The 20573-nt window shown below is 40.2% G+C and overlaps 1 protein-coding gene across 5 annotated transcripts in view; it reads left to right on the top strand.

The window, feature by feature from the left end:
* ST3GAL3 (ST3 beta-galactoside alpha-2,3-sialyltransferase 3) overlaps positions 1-20573 on the top strand; it is a 173430-nt gene that overhangs the window by 22997 nt on the left and 129860 nt on the right. For 2 of the 5 annotated variants that reach the window (XM_054286318.1, XM_054286317.1), the window contains exons 3-4: positions 16713-16760; positions 18534-18668. The exons of 1 other annotated variant lie outside the window; for it this stretch is intronic. In XM_054286318.1, coding sequence (XP_054142293.1) covers positions 16713-16760; positions 18534-18668 — 183 coding nt within the window. The remainder of the gene's footprint in view (positions 1-16712; positions 16761-18533; positions 18669-20573) is intronic. 2 more of the 5 variants (XM_054286320.1, XM_054286319.1) reach the window with 2 other exon arrangements.

Consider the following 20573-nt stretch of genomic DNA (forward strand, 5'->3'; position numbering starts at 1 on the left):
GAGGGGACAAGAACAGTAGTACACTCCATTTCTGAATTTCTCTGCTGCTGGTGATCATCAGCTGGACACTCTGAGGGTGGTGTCTCCTCAGGTTCAGGGCTTTTCCTGAAGCTTCATGGTGACCCTGTGTGGGTGGGTCTGGAATTTTCATCACAGGGGAATTCCCTGCCTCGCCTCCCTGTTTCTGCTCTTGCTGTGCTGCATCTGCAGTGTGATGGTCCTTCTTCCAGCATGGGCATGCTGGGTTATCAGAGGATATCAGAAGTACAGGAGTCTTCCTGTGTTGTTTCCCCTAGGGCCATTTGCCAGATGGGATGTAGCCTTCAAGATGCGTTTTGAAAAAACTTGTAGTAGAATATCTGATGTGTGGCTGTTGAGCAATACACTGATTTTAAAATCTAAAACCCCCTTTTGGCTTTACAGAAATGTTCCAGAAAATATTATTGTGGTGTTGACTGGGTCTTGTCTTCCTTAGAGGATAGCCTTCCATTTATTTTGTTTTTGTTAATTTTAAAAGATTAATTTAAAAATTATTTCTAAGGCTAAAACTGTGTTTTTCTAATCACAGAAGAAGGTTTTGGAACAATAAGTATATTAATATTATAACCAACCCAAAACCTGTCTCGTTAGTAGGAAGTAACCAATACATCTGGAACATCTTTACAGGAATTGGGATAATTAATGAATAAAGCTAGGTGGATGCTTTTGATGGATGGAGTATTCTGATGGTCAGGGCTGGATGTCACCTTATGCAGTGCAGCTTTGGAACAGCAGAGGGTACTGTTGGTGCAAGATAAAAAATGAGGTTTTTCACACCGAGTTTGGAATTTTTTTTGATTCCTAATATGTTACTCATTGGAACTGTTGACATGTTATTGGTCTTTGTTGGATCACTGCCCTGTCCTCCTAGCATGCATTTATGGATTTACTAAGTAGTTTTGTGGAGAATCACCCAATTAAGTACAAATGTTTTCTCATTAGTTCTGATGTCACAAAAAGTGCTTCAACGATGTGTACTGATACACATCGTTGTTTGTCCTTCAGTGTTGTGGAAGGACTGTTCCTTCTTTGTTCTAGATTGAGGAGTTGATTATGCTGGAACTTTCCAGAGAGTTTTTCTTCTGGAGATAAACTATAAAAGAACCAGTAAAGGTTTGGGGACAAAGTTGCAATTATTCCATCTCTTGTTGGACAGCCTTGCTCTCTCCTCCTGTGTTTTATTTACCACATTCTTGCACAGTCTCTGGCTGCTGTTCACCAGAGTTGTGTTTTATTTGAATGTCAACAGGTGGGCTGTTATTTAAGACCCGCTTTTAAGGAATGTTACCATTTTGCCAGGGATCATTTCAGTTCTGTGGAAAGGACCTGAGCTTTCCAAATCTAAGTTTCTGAGAGTACAGTTACATAGTGTGTTGATTTTGGTGATAAATCTGCTCTAAGTGACTACTTAATAGTAACATTTTTAAGGACTATTTTTGGTGATTTTTGTCCCATACTTTTTCAGTGATCCAATTTACCACCTCCCCTCTCCCTGTGAGCAGTTGTCATGGCACAGCTGTGCTGGGGGCAGTTGCAGTGATGTGCTGGGCCACACAGGGTGTGAAAATCTCCTAAATTTTACTTTGCTGCCAAAGTATCCTGTCTGGCCTTGAGGCTGGTGCTAATTTGGGGTTGGAATTGGTAATCCTGATGGAAGTGAGACATCTTCAGTTTGGTCACTGCTGTATTCTGACTCTACTGTAATGCACCTATGCTTACAGAAATGGTTTCAAACTGAAAGTGCAGGTTTAGACAGAATATTAGGAAGAAATTATTTACTGTGAGGCTGGTGAGGCACTAGAAGAGGGTTCCCAGAGAAGTTGTGGCTGCCTCATTCCTGGAAGTTTTGAAGGCCAGGTTGGGGTTTGAGCAACCTGGTCTGTTGGAAGTTGTTTCTGCCCATGGCAGGGGGTTGGAACTATGGTGGTTTTTAAGATCTAGATGGTTTTTAAAACTAGATGGTTTTTAAGATCCCTTCCAAACCTAAACATTCTGTGATTCCATGGAATTCTGGTATGAGCTTATTTGATATGAAGTTGGCAAAAAGAACTGCTCTGTGAGTGAGGTTTTCTGCTTTTCCAAGTGATCTAAGCCACGGTCTCAGAAGACACCCCTTGTAGGTACAAGATATAGTAGGTATAGTAGCAAACTCACTGAAGCACTTTGTGCTGAATCTACCTCTCATCATGGTTTGTCCTCATGGATAATTTTACAGGTACTAATTACAATGTGATTTCATTGAGAGAAGACTTTATATAGACAGGCTTGAAAAATAAAAAAATATTCAAAGGCCACAATAACTCTTTTCCCGATCTGTCTTCATTCTTCTGCATGTTTCTGGGACGGAATCTGTTGGGAGCAGAAGACAAGATTGCCTGGTAGGAGTAGAGCCACAGTGAAGGAGGAGTGGATAGAAAGGTATTAATGTGCCTTTGGCTGCAGGAAACACTGCTAGCACTGGCTATAACTGTGTTTTGGAACATCACTCACATTCTTTGTGCTTCAACCCTAGCCCTTATTTCTACAGCTTACCTTGAGCCAGCTGTTTCTGTTTGACTGATGGCATGGCAAACAACGCCAGCCTACTGCAAAACAGCAGAAAACCAAAATGGAAAGTCTGACCTTTCAGCCATGGGAGTCTTTGTGATGGCCCAAAGGAGAGGGCCTAGGGGAATGGGCTGTTTGGGGCTGTGATGGGAAGCTGTGCCTTCTGGGCCATCACTATGTAAATTTTCACTAGCAGAATGCAGGACATTAATAATCCACCTGCTTGAAATCTTCTGAAGGGTGAAATTTGGTGGGGGAATTTGTCAGTGTGGGACACTTCAGTCATGTTGAATATGTTGAGCAACTGTAGAGAAACTGCCCAGATCCTTCTAGCTCAGTTCCTGACCAAAACACTCCAGTGTGCACGTTGTATTTAACTGGCTGCTCCTCTTGTGAAAGCCAGTAGTAAAACCCAGTTCATTATGGGTAATAATCATGACCTCAGCAGGATTATTGGATTTTCACTCCTGGACTCAAATAGTAGCCATTAACAATATATTTCATTATACTGGGAAGGAAATTCTTTGTAAATGAACCCTAACCTTGTAGTTATTAGATTTACCCTGTGCTCCATTTGGGATAAATTGAGTTCTCACTTTTTAAAGGCATTTGTTCAGAATTTTTGCCTGACGTCATCTTACCAGCAGACTGGAAGGTATGTCTTTTTTTGCAGTTGATTCCTCTGCATTTAATTTGTTCTGAATCAATCTCAATTGAGGGGCAGTACTTGCACTAAAATCCTAAGAGCAATACTTATTTAGAGCACAAGGGTGTTTCAGAGTCACAAAATAGTGTAACTCAGTGGCACCCCCATAGTACAGATGTGTTTTTTTTATAAGGTTTAAACAGAATTTCCTGCTTCTCACTTTGTTCCCATTGCCTATTGTCCTTTCACTGGTCACCTCACCTCTGAGCCCATCTCTGCCTTCAATCCTTGCCATCAGGTTAAGTTACTAAGATCCCTCTGAGCCTTCCCTGCTCAAGGCTGAGCAATCCCAGCTCTCTCAGCCTCCCCTCGTGGCAGATGCTCCAATCCTTTAATCATCTTAGCCTGCTGGACTTGTTCCAGTGTGTGTCTCTGCAGAGGGGAGCCCAGCAGTGCCCCAGCCCTGCAGCAGAGCCCCCCCAGTGCTGAGCAGGGGAAGGGTCCCCACCCTGGGGGCTGCTGGCTGCCTTTGTGACCAGGGCATGCTGCTGGCTCGGGTCAGCTGCTCCACCCGGATTCCCAGGTTCTTCTCTGCAAAGCTGTTTTCCAGCAGGTTGGCACCCAGCCTGAAGGGCATAGTTATTCCTCTCCAAGAGCAGGACTTTGCATTTTTCTTTGCTGAACTTCATGTGATCTGCCTGCCCGTTTCTCCAGACCTTTTCCATATTTTTTTCTCAGCAGCAGGCCTACATTTTCTCTAACCTTCTTTTTACTGCTCTATTGCTTGCAGAAGCACTTCTTGTCCCTGGCTGTTTTCAGCTCCAGGCAGGATTTGACCTTCCCAAGTCTGTCTTTGCACACTAGGGCAGTGTCTCTACATTTGTCCCTGCTCACCTGACCCTGCTCCCACCACTTGTGTGCATTCTTTTTATATTTGAGTACTGTCAAAATCTCCTTGTTGATCCGTGTGGGTCTCATGGTACCATATCTTGATTTTCTGCACATTGGCTCTATGATTCTTGAGCATGGTGGAGGTCATTCTTCAAAATGAGCAAACTCTCCTGCACCAGTGTTCTCCCAAGGCCCAAATCCCGTGGGCTTTTCTGAAGCTGGTCCCTGAATTCTGCTCTTGTGAAGCTCATACCTTGAGTGAACCAGACAGACCGGGTGTGGGTACATGCTAAGTGTTCCTGCAGAGGGCTGATTTTTTTTTCTCCATGTTCTTGACTTATTTTTACTGATCCCTCTGTTCCTTATGTGTGTTGGTGTCACATACCAGTGCTGGTACTGATACCATTAGTGTCTCCCACTCCAATTGCCGGTCACAGATCCACCTTAGAAAAAAATTTCCCTGTAGTTAGATGCCATTAAAATTACTGCTTTTCTAGACCCTTTCTCATTCCCCTAACGGGGCTTACATTTGCACAGTCTGGCCATGCCCTGGATTGTTCTGACATCCTGGTATAACCCAAAGCATTTCTTCATGCTAAACCTGCCCTATCCTGCATGTATCCATAAAAGAAAAACTACACAACTAGCCTGGAACTTATATAGGTCATTCTGTTTGTTGCAGCTCCAAAATCTCCTCAATATCCGTGTGATCATTTACAGGTTTCATGTACCATGGGCATGGCCAAGGTATTACGGGATTCTGGCAAATGATCTACCTGCTTTTTCAGGAGTGGTTTTCTCAGTGGATTTTATCCAATGCCTTTCCTCACGTTCTGCATCTTCTCCCCACACTCCATTATCTGTAAACAGTGGCTCCAGTTACATGTAAGCAGTGACTGTACCAGGTGATTTTAAAGGAGAGTGGATACATGGCTTTAAATTGCTGTACCTCAGACAGATCCTAGTTAGTATCAAGTATCCTGGTTATCACAGATGGTGAAATGCTGGCAAAAATGCTTGCAAAGTGATTTGGGAGGGCTCTGCTTGCTGTCAGTCACTACTGCCAAATTAGCTTAATTAAAACCAGCTGTGGGAAAGTGCTCTGCTGCAACTGATAACTTTGTTTCCTTCTCTGAAGTCTTGAGGGCCTGGGGCTGGTGATAACGAGTTGCTCAGATTCAGTGAGGATCTTAAAGTGATTGCAGTTCTCTTACATATATACAGTTTTGAAGTTGGCCCTAAATCCTGCTTTTGGCATTTCTCCATATGGAGTCCTTGGCCTTGAGATGCTGAGGTTTGTGTATTGCCTTGAATAGCACCTACTGTGGTTAGTGTTGCCATTTCTTGATCTGATTTGGGAGAGCTGGTGGCCATGTTTGTTTTAGTATGGTTTAAAAGGAATGTCAAGGTTATCCAGCCTGAGAAAGACACTCTTTTATTATGGTTTAAAAACATTATAAAACCCAAGAACCTCTTCCTCTACAGCCAGTCCTTGACTTTATAACCCAACAGCTAAAGCCATTCAATGCAGTTTGCCTTTTCTGAGTGACCAGCAGCCCTTTGTGTTTTGTGAACTGCTGTCTCAGGCTTCTGCAATATTCTTTATTTGTAGAATGCCCTACTCATTGCTATCTCCCTTTCCTTAATCCTCTCCTCTCTTTCCCTATCATCTGCTCAGTTGTGCAGGCAATTTCATAGTCAAATTTAGGGCCAAAAAGTTGCCAAAATTGATGACTTGTCACAAATCAAGAAAAGGCCTTTTCCATTTCTGAGTTGATCCCAGATCTGCCAACATCAAGCTGTTGGGTTTTTTTGCCAGTCAAAAGAAGTTGTGTTGGATGAGGCAGCTGTTTTAGAATAAGGTTAATAAAATGACTGTTGCCTTTTATAAGGAGTTCTGCTAGTGGAGTAATCCAGAACTGGTAAAACTCTAAAATTTGTGAATCCCAGTGAGCCTGTGAAATCCTGGCTGGAAGCACACATTGGCAGGTGGCTGGAAATGCTAATAAGGACTGGAGTCTGTTGTGGAGTGTTGTGGAAGTTTTGTCTTTCTGAGATTACAGTAGATTTTCTTTGTGGAAATTGCCTTAGAAAGGGAGTTTTTCTTGGCATCTCTCAATTTCTGAAGTTTCAACTTTTAGTGAAGTAGAGTTGGCAGTTTCACAGGATCTTCAACAACAACAAAAAAATTGATGCTTCAGTGATGCTGCTGCACTGCATGCTGGATTACTGTTCTTAAGCAAGCTTATCCCTTGTCTCCATATTTTCCTTAAAGTAGTCCATTGATGTAGATTGGGGTTTCGGCTTTTTTTCTTCTGTGTTTGGGGTGGGTTTTCTTGTTTAGCTTTTTTTTCCAGAAGAATTTTGATTGCTTGTTGCAAAGATGCAAGAGACTTTGTGGCTTTCCTGGGTTCTCTGGTATTTTACTGCCTATTCCAGTTTTGCACACAAGTTTTGTGTCACTGTAACCTTCAGTCTGGCTGACAAAGATCTTTTTGATAGAATTTATCCATGGACAAGTAAAAGTTCTTGTAGCTGGAGGTGACATTGGTATTTTTCTTACGTCCTTTTCCTACTTAGAAGAGCGGCTGCTGATTTTTAATCACTGCTGACTTGGAAACTACCCTATGAGTTATTTTTTTTTAAAGGCTGAAACACTTCAGGGATGTGCTCAACAGTTTAATTCCATTGATCCCAGACTGCAACCGATGTTTCTTCTTATTTAACCTTCTGGGTGCCTTGGAATTATTTTAATGCTTTATTTGGTTGGTTGCCTTTTCCCCCCCTCCCCTCAGTGGCTTGTTTCTCTGCCAAGTGCTAATTTAAAGGGATTCATTGTATTTTTCTATGTGGTGTGATAGAAGGAACACTTTTCCTTAGATTGTCTCCAGCTGTATTTGTCCAGGGGCTGAGTGGTGTGTGTGGTGATCAACTTCCACTCCTGCAGCTGCTATTTCAATAAGTTTTTCATTGTCCTGCAATTTCTGCACATGGAAATGAGGCACTACTGACAGTATTTAGTGTACCCCTGAGTTATTTTTCTTATGTTTTGATGAACTCTTTTATTAAAAATTAAAATCAAACACTTCTTTAAAAGAAAATAATAGGAAATGAGAATATAGGCACTGTTCAGTAACTGTGATTCTTGTTTTGGAGTTTTTTATGTTTTTTTTGTTTTCCTCTGAGTATGGGCACTTTCATAGTCAAGTAGATACTCTGGGAACACCTTTATTTCAGATTTGCTTGTGTCAGTGTTTGGTTTAGGATGTGAAGGCTTTTGTAAATACATAATGTCCTTTGTAGGCCAGTTAGTGTGTCAGTAAGGTCAAGACAAATTGCTCCCCAAGCCATCAGCTTGGGTAGAACTTCTGCTCCATATCTCTGAGTCTGTCTGCTACCTATAAAATCACATATTGTTTAGGATCTCTCAAATCAAAATTTTCATTTGAAAGTCTCAGCGTGTTTTGGAAACTTACTAAGTTTTAGGATTTGATGAGCCAGAAATCCCTTCAGATTTTGGAATCAGTTGTGGCGATGCTGTTAAAAGTTAAACGAATTCCCACAAACTTCCCCCTGGCCCCAAAGTGCAGAATAAGTGAAAAATGGTTTCAGCAGACTTTCTGTTCAACATCACCTTTCATGTTAATAAATGATCTAGATCCTTGCTATGCAAAAGAAATTCAAGTGTGGTCATTTTCTGGACAAGATGCCTCTAAAACACTTGTATTCAGGAGATGTTTTAGGTTCTTACCTCATACCTTAGTCCTTCCTGTAATTTGTTTGTGCTCCAGGCAGAGTCAGGAGAAATGACAAATCTTACTGTAAAAACTCTACATAGGAGGTTGTTGGCAGTTATTGTGGTAGTTGGGCCAGATATTGCGTGCTTTAAGGTTTTGGGAAGCTTTTGACCACTGGCTAAATATCTTAAGTTGTAGATCATTTTCAAAGAAACTCAAGAATGTGAATTTCCTGATGGAAGTATTTGTACTTCTGCTTTTGAGAAAGGAGGGGTTCCTGAGAGTTAGCTTGGAAAAGGAAAGGGTTTTTGCATGTGAAGGAAAGGGAGGAAAAAATGGTTAAGTGGCTCAATAGGCATAAAACCAAGACCAGTCTATAAAATAGTTGTTGTCCTAATTGTCATTAATTGTGTGTAGATATCTTCATTTATGTAAACCAAAAAATATTGTGCATCATCCTTCCAGAGTTCTCTGACAGCTGTGTGAGTATATGTAAGTTTGAGACACAAACTGTGTTTTATTAAGGTAAAAGCCCATGTCCATATTTAGGAAAAATGCTACAAGACTAAAGCAATTTATTTCAAATTATAAATGCTTTGTGTTTTATAGTATCTAAGCTAGCAATATATGCTTTTTTTGCAATATGAAAATACAGAATTAATTTTCTCTGTGCTGTGTAATTCCCCAACTGCCAGTACCTATTTTCTGTCTTGCCACGTAGATTGTTATCTTCAAAGAGAGAAATTATACTGCTTTGTAATTTATTGCATGTTCTTCTATGGAATTTGGGAGTATGACTGACTTTTTGCTACGGTAATAATTGAAACCAAAATATGAGGCTTGTCTTAGGAGATAATGAGCTCCTTAAAATACTGAGAGTCTGTTTGAGATTAGCTATAAAGAATTTCTCATTGTCAAGAGAAGAACTTCTTGGATACCAGCTTTATTGGCAGAGTTTGGCCTGGCTGTTTTTGTGACTTTATGATAGTTCTGTACGTTCTCTGGAGTTGTGTTCCTCAAAGCCAAGTGTATCTTCATTAATGCCTGCAGCACCTTGATCTCACCTTGTCCTTTGTCTCTGGGAACTGTCCACCTCCCTTCTGCAAAGTGCAAGGTGAGAGGCAGGAGCTGTTGGCCTTCCCCTGGATCAGGAGCTGTGATGGGCATGGAGGAGCTGCCTGTCCCTGATGCTCAGTAAGCACCATGCTCATCATGGCTCTGAGAAGTTATGTAGTAGATCCAGATAAATACTGATCTTATGAGCAAAACATACCAGCCCTTCCTGCCACCAAACAGTTATTTGGGCACTGCTGAAGACAATAGCAATGTAATATCCTTCTGAAGCGTTTGCCAGCTGGCGCAGGACGCCACATCTTTTCATTCCATTCATTCATTGCAGAATAAAGAAAATTGGCATGCTCAAACCATTTTAAAAATACATCTGTTCAGAACATGAGTGTTGTTCAGTTAATTTACCACTTCATAACAAACGTCCTGATGAAAGAGGAGTAATGCACAAAACAGCAAGTGTAAAAAGGTTGGTTAGGTTCCATGAAATTCATAAAAATTGCCTAAAGGAATATTACTACTTCTCTCAAGTTCAGTATCACTAAGACAACTGTATTTTCAATTAAATGACAGGAAATTGAGAGGTGATAGAGAATGACTTTTCTGTTTACAGTGTAACCAGTAGACCTTGATGCCACATTAAATTCTCCAGACAAGTGATAATACTTTGCCATATCCATTCTTAACTTTCAAGCCTTTTATCCAAGGGTCTTTGGAAAAAATCAGATTTTAATTTTGTGGATGAGAAACAATTTAATCAAAGGACTTGTTCAGGGCTGCATGGGTTATAGCAAAATTACCCCTGTTGGCTGTGGCTTAGTTTGCAGAGACTCACTCAGAGCCAGCTGTGCCTGCCCTCCCCAGCAGAGCTTGTGCTGAGCCTCAGTGCTCCGTGTCAAGTTTCCCGGTGTGAAAGCTGGCTGGCTCCAGGCTGAAGCACAGAAGGGACCTCATGTCTGCACAGAGAGGATGATCAAGGAATCTGGGTTCAGATCTAAGCTTGGCTGTGAAGTCAGCTGTCAATAAAATGGGTGTTTTGGGTGAGCCACAAAAATGGAGAGAGAACCTATGGATCTTCAGTACTGTGTGCTTTGTAAATGGGAATGGTATTCCAAGAGATAGTGGCTAGAGCAACATGCAGAAACTTTTACTTGTACAGTGCATAACTGAATTACTGTTAAGAATGAGATATTTCCATTATCATGATGTCTCTCAATGATGTGTGTTCTCAAATGAGGATGAATCTTCCCTCACAGATAAGTTATTTGAAACAAGCATTGTCCTATTCCCACATCTCCATACCAAAATAAGTATTGTCAGGTGGCACACAGGACAGGCATTCAAATTTAGTGTAGCCTTGTTTTAAGACAATTTATTAAACCCAGAGTTTATTGGAAATGTTCTTTACAATCGGATGTTTCCTGTTGCTGAGTGACTTTTCTCTTCCCATAAAGGGACTAAGTTTTGAACTTTGAACCTGGATCTCCTATCAGCTGCAGACAGCACTGGACTGAAACTCTGCATGTGTTTTGCTTGCCAAAACTTGCAGTTCCTTTATTTGCTGCTATTTGCTCTCCCATCTGTGATTAGGAAGTGTGCCTGTGCTCTGTGTGTGTCATCTTTATACGTAATTTCTCATCTTAGATATTGAAAATGTTAGAATTATGCTGCTCAAACAATACACTTGAGATCATAACTCCTTGTGGCGTCTAAACACAGGAGCAGTACTGATTATTTTTGACTAAGTACGTGTGTAGGAGCTGAAATTATCAGTAAGAGTGGTATGATATGTGTTTCCTTTGACCTTCACTGATGCTGTGTGAAGTGGAGCTTAGGTGGTGTCTTACAATTAGTGCCTTGAGTTTTAAATGATGAATATGAGTCATTTGGAACATCCTTGAACTGTGGTACAGAAGATGTTATTGTAGTGACCAGTGCCCTTAACACGGAGCCATCTCACTGTGTTCAGAAAAGGAGGTGTCAAGTAGGAAAATCCTTGGTGCTATAGAAGAAAGAGCTTAGCAAAGCAAAACAGACCAAGCTGGGGGAATGGGGAGCCCAACATTAATGCAAAAGTAGGATACTTACTAAGTTAGTCAGATGGCATTTGTCATTAAACTCAGTAAATTACTTAGCCCTTTCCTGAATCCATCTTCAGCATGCAAAACAATGTGTTAGGAAGTGAAGGTTGCCTTGTCAAGGAATTTTTAAGTGCAGGCAGTTATGTTTTACTGAATCTGAGGAAGGATATTCTACTTTAGATATCTAAGTGAGATCTCTAAGACAGAAATGAAATTATTCAGTTCCTCTCAGTTCTTTGGGTATAAGAATTATTCAGTATGATGCATAGTCATCATAAGATAGGGTCTTATTCAAAATATTTTTTCTTTGGAGCGGGAGATGTTCTAAGATCTTCTTGCCAAATGAATCTCAACAGTAGAATGTGCTTGAGAGTGCTTTTGTATGCTTCATTTCCTGACTAGGTGAAACATAATAATAGTTTTTGTTGTTATTGATCTCTTTGTCAGCAAGTTATGAAGAGTTTCAGGCATTAAATATTCCTTCTCTGGTATGTCACATTCCAGAATATTGATCTCAAATAGAAAATAAACTTTGATGGCCCTTGGGAATTTTGATCCTATACTTTTCAGTACTCAGCAGAAAAAGGGAGACAGATGAATGACAGACCCTTAAGAATGTTCTTCTAATTCCTTGATTAAAATGAAGCCCCTCTTTTTTTTCCTTTTCATTCTGACTCTGAATCAAAATTTTGTTGGGCAATATTACTGCAGTTGCCATCCCCAGGCCAGCTGATGGAGCCCTGCAGGATATCTGGTCTCTGATCAAGCTCTGGAGGTATAAATTACATTAGATGTTGTTAAATACAGGTTGTAGTTCTGTAGGAATCCATCAGAGTATCTGGAGAACAGAGGTATATGGAATGAGAGACATTGATAATGCATGTAAGAAAGCAAAGCAGACCTCAGAGCTTGAACATCTGAAGAAGGATGTGCCAAATCACAGCCTTATGTTGTGATGTGTTCTTGTATTCCCTGTTTGGCTTGGCCTGTGGAGTGTATTGCTGTAATGGTATGTGGTACTGAGGCTGTGTTAAGCCTTTATTATTAAACTCTTATAACTCCAGTGGGACTGACAGCTTGTGGTTTCTCAGGACCATTTCCAAAGCAGCACGCAATCATGTTGTTTTTTTTTGGGGAAGTTACTTTATTGCTGAAGTCTGGTTTTGCATTTCATTTTCTTTTTCTTTAAAAAACCCCTAAACAATCCTCCCCTAAAAAAAAAAAAAAAAAAAAAAAAAAAAAAAAAAAAAAAGGAGAGAGAAGTTATTGGTTCAGCTTCTTTGGTTTCCAATAGGTTGAGACAAATATCTACAAATCCTTGCAGGGAGAATCTGTAAAAAGCAATAAAAACTTAGTGACTTCTCAGAGGGACTTACTATAAAAATCTTAACTGAAATTTTGAAACAGCACTTAGGTAAACACACAGTTTATGTACAGTTCTTGTTTGAATGTGGATTATATTTGCAGTTCTCATTATGTGTTGTCACTGCTTATGTTTTGGTTTGTATATTGCATCTTCTTCAATTATGAAATCAAAGTAAGGATAGTATTTGTGTTGGAAATTAATCCATGTATTTGCTCCTGCGTGATTTTAAGAACTTGACACAACTGGGCTTTTAAGAGCTGTTTCCATACATCTCTTCTGTGCAGTACCCATGGTAAATGTTTATCTAGGGATGTGCATGGAGTATGAAACTTCAGGTGCTTTTCAGCATGGCTTTGTCTCCTACAAATCTGCAGTTGGTGCGGGTCATCAGTCATTTGTGAAGACCCAAATCTGCATTTATTTTTCTGTTCAGAAACCAGAGTACTGGAAAAGATACAGCAATGTGTTACAAGTAGCAGTTAAATACTAGTCTGGTGTCCAGAAATGCCCTGAGCTAAGGTGCACAATATATGCAGCAAGATGGATGATTTAATTTGTCTGTCTTGGGGACAGGGGAATGTGGTGCACAGTTATCCAGGCCCTGGATAAGGTAAGGTAAGGGGTTAGCAACACTTGAAGTTCATCCCTTGCCTTGAAATACAATCAGTCCACATACCTGGATGTCTTATCTGGAGTGTGGTATAAGTGCAGCAATAAATGTAGTCATCAAAGATTAGCTTGCATATGGGTTTTGTTTTTGTTTTTTCTTTTACTACAGAACAGGTCTGTTGAAGTCCTGTTGTGTTGCTTTGAAGGTGCATTCAGCTCTGGGTCCTGTATGGACCATTGTTGGAAATGAGTTTAAATTTGTTCCCAGGGAAGCATTGAGGGTCTTTGCAGAGTCTGTCTTCGAGCTCCTTTTTCCTGAATGAAATGGGACCCTTGTGTTGGTTTCACAGCAGTGGAGCAGGGTCTCATGAAACACTGCACACTCCAAAGGGGCTGTGGTGGAGTGCCTTCAGGTAGCCCTGCACAGCGCTGTTTTGTGGGGGATGATGGAGCACATTTGTATATTGGTTCAATTTGTGATTCTCTAACTGGATGGTGGGAGTGAGGGGAAGTGACCCAGAGCATAGGTCCCAATGCAATTTTGGGTTTAAGTTGACGCAAAGTGACCCAAAGCAACTTTGCAATCTGGCTGGTGAGGTCTCAGCCATCATTATTCCTGGCACTGAGTGCCTTCTAAATTGAGTGAGTGCTTGTGCTGTCTTTGCTTCTTCTGATGGATTGGATAAGATCCAGAATTACATTTGGATTTTGCTATATCGTGTTGTTTTGGGGGTTTTTTTTTCATTTTCTTTTTTAAGCTGCTAGAGCCACTGAAAAAAAGATTGTAGTTAACATGAAAACAGATGTAAAAGACTGGCACTGTGGCATGTGCAGCCTTAAGCTGTACATATTGGCAAGTTACTGTGTGTCAGATTTCATGATTTAGGCATAAAGGCTGCCCTTCAGTTAAGGCAGGAGGACAAAAATTTAAGCTTATTTATGGAAATAGGTATCTGAAAGGTTGGGGATTGCTCCTTCAGGCACGAACACTTCCTGGCACCTAAAGCAAGGGTGCATGTAAGTGGGTATGTTTTACATTGTATCTTAATGAGTTTTGAAAGATAGAGCCTTTGAAGATTGCCTTTGAAAGGTAGAGCCCACTCTGGGGCTTGGGGAAAGGCACTGGGCACAGACAGAGCTGCCACTTTGTCTCAGCAAAAAAGACCCCCTAGAAAGTCGGGGGATTTGGAACTGAGTGATGACTGGAAGAGATTTGAAAATAGAAGCAAAGAAACTTTTCTTTTTGAGTTCTGTGAAGCAGAACTCAGTGTATTTGCAAGTAAATCTGGCTTGCTTCAAAGAAATGTTTATCTCCATCAAATTCTGACAGAAATAACCTGTAGCTCTGAGTTTGGATGTGAGTAGGTTTTGGGGGTAGAAGAAAGGCGACATATTATTATCTTCTCAGCCTTTTCCAGGTTTATAGTTTCTTCACTTTTGGAGTGTTAATAACAGAAATAAACACAGTGTTTTAATAAAGATCCATTTTTAGTGAAATTACTTCTGGAGGTCTAGGGGGAGTTGACTATAATTCAGGTTATTCATAGTGAATTTGATTAGTTGAAACTAATAGTAGCATGAAGGACTGGATTGGAAAAGGGAGCTCCTAATCTGCTTGTAAATTGTTTTTTTTTAATATGAGGAAGATAATGTTCTCAGTTAAGGGAATGAAACATTATGCTATTTTGTGGGTTGCAATAATGTTATTAATTTGGTGCTTGCAGTGCTTTTCAGCCATTCTCAGATAAATCCTAATATTTCATGTGCAATGTTTGAATGCAAAATATATTTTAGGAAAATTAACAGCTTTTAAATTTGACATTAACTACAAAGCAGTACTTTATGTTGATAAAAATCTCAACAGTTTTTTAAAAGTAGAACCCCACACAGATACTTTAAAATTGATGACAAATGAAGTTAATGCAGTTAAAATGAATTAAACTCCTTGCTATTTAGAATAATATAATGATGTCTGAATTTTATTCCCAAAAGAGGAAATACAGTTGTTAAGTCCAGATGGATTTTTATTTTTGTTGGAGTGAGTTTTGAGACTAGCAATATCTTCTTTTTAATTTTTTTAACGTTACTACCATAGTGCTGGATCTGTGACAGCACAGACCTCCTTTTTCTAAATTCTTTTAAACCCAGTCAAATTAACAGTTCTTTATTAAAACAACAGTGTTTATTTTGAAAATTAGCAGTTTCTTATTGCATTTTTAAGAGTTGGAACATAAGCACCAGGATAATGTAAAATATAAAGAAGCCAAGAGCTCAGTCCTGTCAAGTTATTTTCAGCTCTAACATGGTAACTGCCTGTGATTGTAGCCTGCCTAAATTTCAAGTGATGCAGCAGGAGGTTAAGCTCTTCAGCAAGCTAAGTCTTCTTGTGCTTGGGCTTTTTGCCTTGCACTGAGGGCTTGCATCTTGGCAGCCTTTGTGGTGCTGCAAAGGATGTGTGGTGAGTTGATCACATCTGAAACCTGAGTGACAAAGAGAAATGTCAAAGGATTCAGACCATTTGTTTAGGTGAAGATGAAGGGCAGTTCAGCTATTGTTGTGTCAGTTTAAAGCTTCTCAGGCCATACAATTATTAATCCTATTGTGGTAGTTTGTTCTTTTCTGTGTTTTGCCCATTGGCAATTTGTCTCTAAGTTGTGGGCCCTATTTTGCTCCACTGTTAGGGAAATAGAATTTGGTCATCTTTCTCCTTCATTATAGGACTTCCATGAAAATAGATGGGAATCCAGGAGGCTTACTGCCAAAGTAAATCCTGGTTTGTCTCAAATAAGCATAAAGCTGGGAGAAAGTCCCATTATTGAGCATAACATAATGCAACTCCACTTGGAACAGATTATCAAATCATTACTGATAATTTTGCAAACAAATTCTAGGTTGGAAGGGTCCTATGTGAGGAAAATGAATGACTTATAGAGGGGTCTGGATCATGGGGTGAGCTGAGTGCAAGCAGGCACTAAGGGTTTCTATGGCCAAATGTCAAGTTGTATATATAAAAACTATGGTCTTTAAAACACAGTTGAAGCAAAGGGTGCCCCATCATATGAAACAGTGACTAAAAGTGTCAGGCATTAACTGGTGAGCAAGAATTGCCACTGCAGTCGTGGATAAAAGCTTTGTTGTGATTCCCAGATAGAAAAATAAAAGGGTATCAAGTGCAGAGGTTATATTATCTTGATGCTTGGCACATGTGTTGCATATAGTGCAAAGGTGAAAATATATTGATGAATTGAAATGCATTGAGTTGGAAGCCACTACTGTGAGTAAAGATATGGGAAACTTGGTGAGCATGGAGTGCAAGGAGCACAAAGTGCTTGGCTTAGCAAACCAAGTGTCAGGGAAGAACTGATCATAACAGACAAGTCCTCTAAGTGGGGACAAAATATTGGGAATACATTTGATAAGAAAAAGCTCTCTGGGCCAGCAGTCAAAGCATGTTATGATTCAGTTGACCAAGCTTATTAGACATTAAAGTAATTTATTTTCAATGAATTGTGGCTACTTCATTGGTTAACAGCACTGTGATTTACTGCATACTGCGTTGTTCTGCCTTTGCTAGGTGCCTGTTTTCTTTCTGGTTGGTGAAGAAGTTGTTCTGCTTCCTGGCAGAAGGGAGCACAAGGAATTGCTCGAGCAAAATAACAAAAAAAATGTTACAGCAAGAAATGCTGCTGAAAAAAAGGGGAAAATGAACTTGTACTCTTGTGTTACAGATTCAGTGGTTCTTTCCTTTGACTCCGTTGGACACACAATAGGCTCAGGTACAACATTGCCTTCTTCTCTATCTCCCACCTCATGACAAGGCTTCTACTTAACTGGACATGGTAGCCATGTTGGGAGGCAGGACACTGAGTCAGGCTTCTGTGGGAATCAACCATTTAGCCAAAGGGTAAATAGATCCTTTCCCAAGTGCAGTGGGAGTTTTTAGAGCCTTAGTACAACACAAGGATTAACCTGCGGGACTCTTCCCTTTCCCAGCGAGGAAGCGACCTGGACACGTGTTGATGATGCAGTTTGTGCTCCTCTTCTCATGTGAAAGGCATTAAGATGATGTCACCTACCAGCTGAAGAAAAACTGTTTCATGCTACTAGGATAGTTTCCCAGCTAAACAAACAGTTGAGTTATTTGGGGAAAGACATGAGGAATGCTTCCAGGAAGGAGAAGATGAAGGAGTCGTAACTAAACCAATAGGGCTGGAAACTTTTTTTTTTGGGTGGAGATTGACCAGCATTATTGAACCTCAGGGCAAATCCTTCCCAATCTCATTTTGTTTGGAACCTAAGCATGACTTACAATGAAACTGAACCAGAAATTAAAAATTCTTTTGTGCTAGGAGCACTTCACTAGATCAGTAACTCTCCATTTGGCTGCTTGTAATGTGCAAGCTGCAGCCAAGACACACCACAATGAGCATGATACTTGATGAAATTCAGTTTAAAGTGTGTATATAAGGATATATGAAGTGCAAGGGAAAGACTAAGAATTGCTCCTATAACTTTAAACCCCTTAACATTTAAAAGATGGGCATATTTATTGTCTTCCACAAAAGACAAAACCTTTGCTTGGATTTTTTTAATCTTGCTTGCCAGCCTTTCCTCTTAGGTTGATAGGGGGAACATGCTGCCTTCCAACATAGCACCTGTCTTCTGCCTGCACACTTTGAAAGAGAGCCTGCTGCCTGACACTAACATTGAAGCTTGAACACACATCTGATTTACTAACCCCTCAACTACTGGTAGTAACTTACTTTGTTTAGAACACCTCAAACTTTTTCTACTCTCCCTGTATCTCCTCTAAAACTTGTATCTGGAAATAGATCTAATCTTAGTGCATGATCTGATGTGGGAGTATCTCTAGGGTGCCAAATGGATATGATTTTGTGTATATGGGGGGAAGAAATCCTCTATTAATTCTCTCTTACTAATTAATGTGTCATAACTGAAGTGTGTTGTTGCCTGTCTCCTGTATTGGGTGGTGGTCTCTTCAGCCTGCAGAAGTAGAGAGGAAGTTGCATAGGTTTGAGATATCCTTGCTTGAATTTTAACCACAGGTTTTGTATCTGTGAAGTTAACCATAAATGTTTCCACCAATAGGAAAGTAAACTTAGTGATTAAAAACAGTTCAACTGCTCTTTGTCTTTTGGAGTTCTGTTAATCTGGAGGGTGGGAGACAGACTCATGTGAGCCATTGGACTGCCTGGGTCTGCTTTAAAAGAACTGGTCTTTGCTCTGCTTGCATTTTACAACTCAAGCTTGGGTTGGTTAGGAATTGAGCCAGTAAGACCTGATCTTTTGTAAACCCTTTCACTGCAACAAGACTGACTTCCTTCATTGAAGAAATGTGAAGAAAACTCATATATTTGAGAAAGGAGGCTCAGAAATGCCCGAGAAAGCTGTATGTTTATTGCTCTTGTGTTTAGTACTTTGCACTTACTGTGCTGCAAGGTTCACCTTGCTCTGAACTGGTATGTTTAATAAGATGTCAAGATGTGTGATATCTATCCAACTGAGGGATAGCTTTCCTTGTTGAACAGGAAGGAGAGAGAGAAAAACTGTGGCTATTGTGCTTCCGCTGTCCATCCCATCTCACCTTGCTGCAGACCCAGGAAAAGACAGAGCCCAGAAAGAACCCACAGAAACCATGGCAGCTCCAGGCCCAGCCATTCCCAGTAGGTGATGTTTCAGCTAAAGTTATATGCTTTGAAACATAAAATTACATATACCTTTTTCTTTATTAGTCAAAACCAGCTGAGAATAATAGTCTCCCTGTTAAGATTTCATGCTGCTTAAAACTGGTACTTATATTTGCATATTAAACACCTTAGAAGTGCTTTTTAGTACCTGTTAGTCATGCCATGTGAAGGGCAATGTCTTGTTGCAGCTTCTGTATCATACTTGAATTGGCTGTTTGTCCTTATCTTGGCTTTCCCCTTCACTTTGTCCCACATGCAAGTCTCAGTTTTCAGAAAAGCTGGAAATCTGTCCTTATGCAACTCAGATTAATGACACTGTCTAGGTTTTTCTGGATGAACTTTCTGAACTGAGTGTTCAGAAGCTCATATGTCTATGGAGCTTTAAAGCTATGGAGCTTCATAGGAAATTATTGGGTAGAGGGCATGTGAGCCAAATGTGTTTTGAGTGAGGCTGAACCATGAGGTTCACGCTGTGGTCCAGCCTTCACAAGTCCAGATGGTTTTGTAATTCTCTTCATGGCTGTCTGTTCCCTTAAAAGATAAAGCTTGAGCAGCTGAGATAAGTGTTTGATGTTATGTCTAGGCCAGAGTTTCAGCTGAAACCATTTCAGAAAGAAGGGTGTCATGCTCTGAAGTTGGGGAAACAATCAGGACACAGGGTGTTTAAGGAATCCTAGATTTCATTCACTTGCCATAGACAGCTAGTGCTTCTTTTTTTTTTTTCTTTCCTCTCTAGTTACTTTGTTTTACTTTGTTGCTACCAAATCAAACATTGGACCTTGAAAGTTAGATTTATACCCCTGCTATTTTTGTTCAAGACTTTTTCCTACCTCCTGTGTCTAACAGCAAGCTAAATTTTTGTTCTCTAAGCCTTGGATAGGAGTGCATTGGATGTGCAAGTTTCCCAGATGCTACTGAGCTTGCTGAAAATACTGAATGCCTTTGGGCTGTAGGCTTATGCTCTTGTCAGATGTGTTTGATTGCAGTACTGACCACTGATTCATTGCAGATATTCTCACTTGCAGGCTTAAAAGGTGCTAGTTCTAACATTACAAGCAACCAAGTGTTATCTAGGTCTTGCTCAAATTGTTTGCATGTATTAACTCTTCTGGATTCCCAGACTTTGGTTTAGAATAGCTGTCTGCTGCAGCTCACGTGCTTGTGACAGCCCACATGTAAAACCATACTTCCAAGTGCTGAGTTCACACTGACAGTGGAGTAATCATCTGAGAATTTAAATCTGCTTCTTTTGGAGTCTGCTCTTAGTGATTCCTTAAGTCAAAGTCCATAAACCATTTTGGGAAAAGCTGTGAGAACTATGAAGGAAACTTTCTCTGTTCCATTCAGCTGCTGAAGATGCTCAGATAACCATTGTGTGAAGGATGAGAATAACCCTGTGTCTGTCCTTCCAAATACAGCTGCAGAGTGAATTTGGTGACTGCTTGCCTATGTTTTAGATAGAGAGTGGTATGGATGGAGACCAGGAATAGAAATGCAACTGAATGAGGTATCAAATCTATAGGGTAGTGATAGATTCCTAGCATAAGACAGAAACATTGGTGACTTGCAGAAGATTCTTTACTGTTCATTTGATTTCTCGATGATACTCTGAAAGTACAAATGTCTACAGTTGCACACTCTGATATTTCCTGGATTTTCAGGTCAGTGGTAATTAACTTTAGGCATTCTTAGTTTGAGGAAAGCAACTTTAATTAATGTTTGGAGCTGATGTGTTTCTAGAGTGTTGGGGTTTTTCACCCAAATTGCATTTCTTTCTTAGCACTATGTGATAATGATGTGAAAGGAGAGATGAAATTACTATGCTGTATATTTCTTCATTCCTGTAAGGCAGAAAGAAAAAAAGGAAATACATGTATTCTC

This window comes from Melozone crissalis, unplaced genomic scaffold (genome assembly GCF_028551555.1).
Source record: "Melozone crissalis strain CALT ecotype California unplaced genomic scaffold, PUWL_Pcris_2 ptg000045l_1, whole genome shotgun sequence".
Lineage (NCBI taxonomy): Eukaryota > Metazoa > Chordata > Aves > Passeriformes > Passerellidae > Melozone > Melozone crissalis.